The sequence below is a fragment of the Psammomys obesus genome, unplaced genomic scaffold (assembly GCF_907164565.1).
Source record: "Psammomys obesus unplaced genomic scaffold, mPsaObe1.curated_primary_1811, whole genome shotgun sequence".
Taxonomy (NCBI): Eukaryota; Metazoa; Chordata; class Mammalia; order Rodentia; family Muridae; genus Psammomys; species Psammomys obesus.
Genome location: NW_026593286.1, coordinates 1,787,974 through 1,796,012, shown reverse-complemented (window position 1 = coordinate 1,796,012; position 8,039 = coordinate 1,787,974). Strand labels below are relative to the sequence as shown.

Genomic DNA, 8,039 nt, shown 5'->3' with positions numbered 1-8,039 from the left:
AATAATAATAATAATAATAATAATAATAATAATAATAATAATAATAAGAAGAAGAAGAAGAAGAACAACAACAACAACAACAACAACAACAACAACAACAACAACAACAGGGGTGTTTTCCGAGACTGATACTCCAACCAAGGACCATTCATAGAGACAACCTAGAATCCCTGCACAGATGTAGCTCATGGCAGTTCAGTGTCCAAGTGGGTTCCATAGTAATGGGAACAGAGGCTGTCTCTGACATGAACTGATTGGCCTGCTCTTTAATCACCTCCCCCTGAGGGGGGGGGTGCAGCCTTGCCAAGGCCACAGAGGAAGACAATGCAGCCACTCCTATGAGACCTGACAGACCAGGATCAGATGGATGGGGGGAGGACCTTCCCCTATCAGTGGACTGGGAGAAGGGAATGGGAGGAGAGAAGGGAGGGAGGGTGGAATTGAGAGGGGAAGAGGGAGGAGGCTACAGGTGGGATACAAAGTGAATAAACTAAAAACAAAACCAAAAAAAGTGAATAAACTATAATAAAAATAAAAAAATTATCCCAGATTAAACATTTGCATGTATTATATGTTTCATGTGAAAAACAGGATTTACTAGGGTAGAAACCTGAATAAACAATGTTTCTTGAGTACAAATTCAATACTAGAAAGGCTGTTACCCCACAATCTCATGTAATTCATGGAATAATCACAGAAGACTTCACGAGAATGGTTGTGAAGTTCATCTGGGAATAGAAACAAGCCAGACAAGCCAAGGAAGTTCTTTGTAGAGAAACAAGGTGTGGGAAGACGGACAGTCAGTCTATCGTCTATGTGGGTACTGCCAGAGCTGCATGATGCCAGCATTAAGGATGTCGAAAGCTAAAGACACAGACATGTAAAAATGCACATGAGAAGGAACAGAGGCCTCATGTTTAATCTGTTCAGAAAGAACATTTATTTCATGATAAGAAAAGTGGGTAACTACTCTGTGTCAAGTGAGAATGAAGAGTGGAGGCTGGAACAATGTCCGTTATTCATAAAGAGCACTCCTACACCTATAAGAAAAGACCAGCACTGCAACTGAAAACAACACAAAAATCATAGAAAAAATAAGACAGGCATGAGGCACACAGAGACGGCTGAGTACACCGGCAGTTGTGGGTGTACAGTGTACTGACTCTCTATCAACTTTACACAGGTTAGAGACATCTGAGAGCAGGGAACCCCAACTACAGAAATATTTCTGTAAGACTGGGCTGTAGCAAGCCTGTGACATTTTCTTCATGAGTGATTGATGGGGGATGTGGGGTCCACCCTGGGGCTAGTGCTCCTGGGTCTATAAGAATGGAGGCTGAACGAGCCAGGGGAGCAAGCCAGTAAGCATCACTCACTCCTCCATGGCTTCTGCATCAGCTCCTCCCTCCAGGTCCCTGTCCTGGCCTCCTTCAGGGACAGACTATGGATGTGGAAGCATAGGCCAAATAAACCCTTTCCTCCCCAGCTTGCTTTTGGTCATGGTGTTTCACCATAGCAACAGGAGCCCTGACTAAGACATGAAGGGAATGTGGGAGAGGATAGTGGGGGAAATGAAGTAAGAACAGATGGCCTGGAGTGTCCCTGGTCCTGCCTCTTGGGCTCTAAGTGTTGGCCACTGCCTCTTGTTTTGGACAGCTGGCTAACACATTGTAGCACAAGCCCCACAACAACCCCCTTGTGCCCAAGGGTCTAGTATCATAGAAGAATGGATGCTCTCTCTCTCAATCTTTCAGTTGCCTCCCGCCCAGCCTCTCAGTTTACATCTATCTCTTTCATGGGTTGCATACCCTGGAAATTTCTGAATAAGTTCATCTTGGAAAATCAGTTTCTATGTCACTCATTTTAGACTGGCCATTGGCCCCTCAGGTTGGGGGACTGGATTTATATAGGAAACTCAATAACAGAAAACTATGAATTCCAGGGCTCAGCAGAACAGTGCATGCATGACAATAATTAAACATTTAATTCTTTATTCAAAAGGACAGGTGAGGCATGCCAGGCTCAGAAGGAGCAGGGCACACATTTGTAGTCAGGATGGAGTGAGTGAACAACCTTCCCCCAGAGAAGGAGCCTGCTGTACCAAGTCCTCATGGAGGACAAGGCTGACCGTGATTGCCCCAGGTCAGCTCTGGGGTCTGAAGCCTTTGTGAGGAAACAGGCAGGGTCCTCTGCTATCTGCTAACCCCACGCTACTTTTCAAGTAGAAACACTAAGAGGGTGTATTCACTTGGTGAAAAACAGTGCTTCTAAACACTAAAACAATACCACAAACCCCCAGGGTGGGTACTCTGGGCCACTGTCTTCATCTTCCATGGCACCTGGTCTGAAACAGACACAGCCTCTGTAGGACTGATTTCAGCTAATGAGACAGCACCACCTCCCCATTCAGCCTGCACCCCAACCCTTCAGGCTGGCGAGAAATTAATGCTACAGGGAAATGAGCAGAGGAGCTGGGCCTGCAGCTGGGATAGGGTGATTCTGGGAATTACAACCCCTGGAAAGACCTTGTTTACCCCAAATTAACAACTCAAGTTTTACTTTAAAAACAACTCCTGTTCCAATTATAAATTCTATTCAAATTCACTGATGATTTAATGACACTAATTAGATTGTGTGTTCAAGAAATCTGTCTGACAAACATCACTGCCAAGTGTCATTAACAATATGATGGCATAAAGAAAGTTTAAACCATCAAAACAAAAGACTGCTGATGCAATGACACAATTAAACAGTCTGAAGGCTTTATGGTTCCAATTTTAATGAAAAAATGATTAAAACACAAAGGAAAATGTAACCCTGACTTTCTATGATTCTGGGGTTCTGTCTCAGAGGCCAGCTCTGCAGCTGGGTTTCTGGGCCTATGGCGTCTCTCCTAGATGGGTCTAGAACTGTAGCGTAGAGGAGCACGATCCTAGGAACTCACCTGGACTGACACCAGATGTGTGGGTGCTAAGCAAGGACTGGTCAGGAAAGAACACTCTGGCTGATGGGACCAAAACTCAAGGGAAGTCTTTTTGCTTCTTGCTACAGCCCTGAAAACTCACGGAGGCAGGGAGATTTATTTCTGAGCCTCCCATTGTCTAAACCATGGGAACATCTAGTCAATTGACAGAACAAGGACACAAAGTTACTCTTCACTACACCTGCTAGAGCCTCCCACTGTACATCCAGCCCTGTCTTTCTGTGTGCTACATGCTGCTGGCAGGGCTGGTGTGTATAAGCAGCAGCGGAGAGAAATGTTCAATGGCAGGGACAGGTCACCTGTAACTCAGCAGCATCCCCAAGTCTGTCTTTGGCCAGGGTCCACATAGAGTCTTGAGGAAAGCCAGTACACACACTGGTGTGGCTAGTTCTGAGGTAGCCAGGACAGTTAGGTTGTGTCCAGCAGAGGCCCACCTCCCTGAACCTGTGTCACAGGACACTGGGCTCACTCTACTGCTTGCTTTAGGGTTGGAGACAGCTTCTGGCCTGGAATTAGCCTAGGTGTATCCCTGGCATAGCTTCCCTGTGTACTGGGCCAGCTTTCAGAGAAGGACTTAGGCCCAGAAACCTGGCTACAGAACCAGCCTCTGAAAGTGGATTTCCAAAGCACAGCCGAAAGCTCACAGGTTACAGGACAGAGGCAGTCCTACAGGCCTGATCAGAGATGCAATGCAGCATCAAGATCTGGAAGCACAGAGGGAGGACAGACCATAAACTTCTAAAAACCAACAGTGAGAAGGGTCAGGAAGCTGCCATGGAGGAGCTGTGAGCTGGCTACACAGAACGTGAGAAAGCTAAGACCCTGGCTTTAAATTGTTTTTTAATAGTCACAGATGTGTGAGGCTACAGGTCATGCAGAGAATAAGACAAGCAGCCTGGTGAGGCGGCACTTTTTCAGCTGGCACATCAGGACCACTGGGTGCCATTATCTGAAATGACTTATACTGTTTTCCAGTGGGCACATGGTCCCTACCTGAGGCCAGTCTGAGACACCCAACTCCTAGTCCTGGAAAACAGGGAAGTATGCCTAGCCATCCACAACAGAGCACTGGACAACTGTTGTCAGCAGGGCTGTCTTTCCTAGGCCTGGTGTTGGTCTCTCCTATCAGGTAGGAGAGGAAGTATGAAGAGTCTGGTGCTGACAGAGTCAATCCTTTCTCAGCACACCCCAAAACCAAGAGCACAGAGCAGCAGCAGTAGTGGCAGCGAAAGTCCCACATCCCAGGACAATTATCAGAGCAACCATCAAAATACCAAAGACCCCAGCCGCCTTACAGACAGCTCTCAGAGCCCAGGGTGAGGCTTTTAGAGCCTCTCTTCCCACAATGCCTAAACAGTACATGTTCTCAGCACACACATTCCTAGACAGCCTGTTCACCAGGGCAAGCGGGGCTCTGTAATGTGCTATCTGAACCAGGGAAGGGTCTGTCCAGCCTCCTCAGCAAGCCACAGCATGGCCTACAGACAGAAGTCACTGCCCAGGACCCTCCCACGGCTTATGAGACTGTTCTGGTGATGGCAGTATTGCAGAGCTGTTAGCACCAATCCAGGCCCAGGGGTCTTAGATGCTGGGAATCCATCTTGGTCCTGTTCTCTTGGGTAGGCAAGGTGGTTCTGGCAAAGCTGTTGCTATGCAGTGAGCAGGCCCTGCATGAGGACATAGATATCTGACCTTACAACCTCCATTCCAAGCCTAGTTAGGCCTCAGAGGAGAGAATCTGGACCAACACAGGGCAATTACATGAGAATCAGAACCCAATACCTGCTCCTCAATTCCTTACCTGCAAAAAAATATTGTCTGTACCGAAGCTATGATGTTTTGGGGTGATTTTGTTAGACAGAGAAGGCTTTTTGCTTTAATGTGACTACTGCAAAATGTAGTTTCCACTGGAGAGTATGGCTCAACATGGTTCTCAGCAGAGATACTCCTGCACTGCCAGACTCACCATTTAACATCCACATGTCACCCCTGTATGTTTCTTTCCAATCTTCTTAATTTGAAATTCTGGCATCAGATTAAATAGCTATAGAGTATTAATAGGCATTAAAACAGTCTTTGTTAAACAGGCTTTTTTCCTGTTTTTTTTTTTTTTTTGTTTGTTTGTTTTGTTTTGTTTTTCTTTGGGGGGAAGGGTCATTTATGAAAAGTCAGTGAGAAAATCTAAGGAAAACCACAATGAACCCTGAGTCCTCTGAGGTGTCTGTTACTTTTCGGCCTGTCTTCCTGTTGGCCATCTTTCTACATGTGTATCCACTTTCAGAAGGCAACTTCTACACCACGAGGTTCTATCCCCTCTTCTGGACCCATAAGGCCTAGGACATTTGCAGCAGCCTTACAATGATGGTCACCTGGTTCCTGGGTCTTGACACTCTGTGGATAAGACTGGGCCTTGGGGACAGAAGGAATCATGTGCCACCCAGAGGGTATCTGGTTCACAAGTCTTAGCATTCCATGGATGATGCCAATCCTGGGGACAGAAGGAGCAGGTGTCACCCAGAATTTATCTGGTCCATGAGACTAAACACCAGATGGATGATGACCATCCTGGGCACAAGAAAAAGCAGCTGTCGCCTGTCCATACCTCAACACTCGATGAAATCACACACACCAACCATGAGGAAGAAGAAGCAGTTGTCACCCAGAGGGTACCTGGTTCACATGTCTTAGCACTCCACAGGTAAATGGACTCTGGACAGAAGAGCATATGACACAGAGCCCAAGGCTGCTACTCACCTTGATATGTTCATGTAGCTGCGCCTCATGCTGCCGGGACAGCTGCTCGTGCTGCCGCTGGAACTCTGCAATGAGAATCTGTCGCTGGATCTGCTGCTTCTGTTTCAGTGCTAGAAGTTCCTGCTGCAGCTGCTGCTCCCGAAGTGCGGGTTCCAAAGGCAGCGAGAACGGATGGTCCAGGCGCAGATCCATGGGTACCGCTGCAGGGGCCACTTGCAGAGGCAGCGCTGCAGTCACATCCACTGTGGAGAGAGCACACACAAGAGTGGACTAATGTGGCAGCAAGGCTAGTCTCAAGGTCTGGGTCCCTTCTTTCCTGTAAAGCCTAGCAGACAACTATCATGGCCCAGAGGGCATCTGGTGTTCCTTGGCCAACGACCTAACAGGCTCAAGGTTCCAGATTGCCGGGGCTCTGTTGTTAAGCACAAAAATCTCACGGCAGTCGCAGATCTGTCCAGGAGACACTGAGTTCTTACTCCCCACCCTCTGACAAAGCAGGAGGGCCTAATCTCAAAGGACCCCACTACACACCCGAACGCCCATCTAACGTCATACTGAAACATCAATAAAGGGAAACTACAGTAAAAAGCTCCGCTTAGCCATGTGAAGAGCCAAGTGCCAGTATTTGGATGGGCAAACCATCTGTACTTTGCTTCTGCCCCTTCTCTGAATGAAGCCACTGCAGAGCTATGTATGAGCCTCAAGAACAGTGTGTGCCATAGAAGTGGTCCAGATAGACACTCAAGCGGAGAGCCTGTTGCCATGGTAAAATGAGCACCCTCTTGAAAAACATGTTTACCCAACCCACTGCAGCCAATAAAGTGAGCTCCTGGCGGGCAGCAAGAGTGTTCATCAGGGTGGCTTCTGCACTCACACTGCCCATGTTCTGCCAAGGAGAGGCCACCGTGGCTCTGATTTAAAACAGAAGCTGGGTCAGTCTCGATACAAAACTGATTCCAAATTAAAGTGAGAGAAAAAATGTGGGAGAAAGGTAAGTTTTAAATTATCAGCACAGGGCCAGAGAGATAGCTCAGTGTGAGTAAAGGTACCTGCTACCATGTCTAACAGTGTGAGTTCAATTCCCAGGGCTCACACAGTGGAAGTAGAGACCCAACTCCTGAAAGTCTTCCTCTAGCTTTTACATGTGTGTCACAGTATGCATGACCTAACCACTCCCCCTCAAATGCACATATGCATGCACACAAAACTTTTAAAACACAATAAACAATAAAAGAATAAATTACCAACTTGATGAAGAAGCCCGACTCCTGCCACAATCTCGACAGCGCCTGTCAAGAGGCAGCTGTGCAGGCCTTCACAGGGTCAGGGCAAGAGCCCTGTAGACGCTCCCTCCAGAAAGCCCCTCCCCACTGCCCAGGTCACAGTGCTTTATCTGCCGTACACAAGCACTGACCCCAAGGGAAGGAGGCAAGAACACTGCCTACTGGAAGGGACTCACGTTTAGTGGGACGTTCGAGGACGACACTGGCGGTAGATGCCTTATATCCAGCCTCTGGCCCTCATGTCGGCACCTTATGTACTTGACCAGAGTCCTCTCTAATAGTGGTTATCCTGTATCCCTGCTTCTAGTTAAAACCTTACAGTTTTCTACTTATAGATGCACGGTGGTCTTGGACTAAGAACTCCCCTTACCCTCTTCTTGAGTAAACTGTAACTGACAATCTTGAGCACACACACAGACTACAGTAGGAAAGGTACTTATTGCTCTTGGTCTCTGGCATTCCTGTGGCCACTCCCAAACACCAAATCCCAAAGCTGGCCTCAGTTGCCAAATCACTGCATCCTTGGTCCCAGGACTCTGCCTTGTTCCCTCTAGGGTAAGGCTGGGAAGAGATCTAACAGTCACCAGAATCCTGGGGTTCTGCCTCAAGATACAGCTTTCCCGGAGAAGAGTCCAGGATAGGATCAGAAAGGGAAGGGTGTGGCCATATTGCAGACTCTCTTGGTTCGCTTATGAAAGTCACGGTCTTCTGAGCAACAGGTTCTGGTAGCACCATGACTTCTGATTTGGTTCCTGTGGGTCTCCACTGAATCCCCCAGGACTGGAATGACAGAGGTTAAGAACAGACAGAACCCAAAGCCAACAGCCTGCCCAGACACTGGGACACTGAGAAACTTAAAGGCAACTGGATCTTCATATCCAACAAAACCCTACTGTGGCCCATGACCTAACCTCTTCTACCACACCCTGTGAAGATCAGCCAAAACTTCTGCTCCTTGGCATCAGTGAGGAGAGGTTCTGGCTGCTTACGGGGTGGCTGACCCCTTCTGTACCTTAGTT

The 8,039-nt window shown here is 47.7% G+C and overlaps 1 protein-coding gene across 4 annotated transcripts in view; it reads right to left on the bottom strand.

The window, feature by feature from the left end:
* Hdac4 (histone deacetylase 4) overlaps positions 1-8,039 on the bottom strand; it is a 262,337-nt gene that overhangs the window by 99,954 nt on the left and 154,344 nt on the right. For all 4 annotated transcript variants that reach the window (XM_055616475.1, XM_055616477.1, XM_055616476.1 and 1 more), the window contains exon 4: positions 5,738-5,979. In XM_055616475.1, coding sequence (XP_055472450.1) covers positions 5,738-5,979 — 242 coding nt within the window. The remainder of the gene's footprint in view (positions 1-5,737; positions 5,980-8,039) is intronic.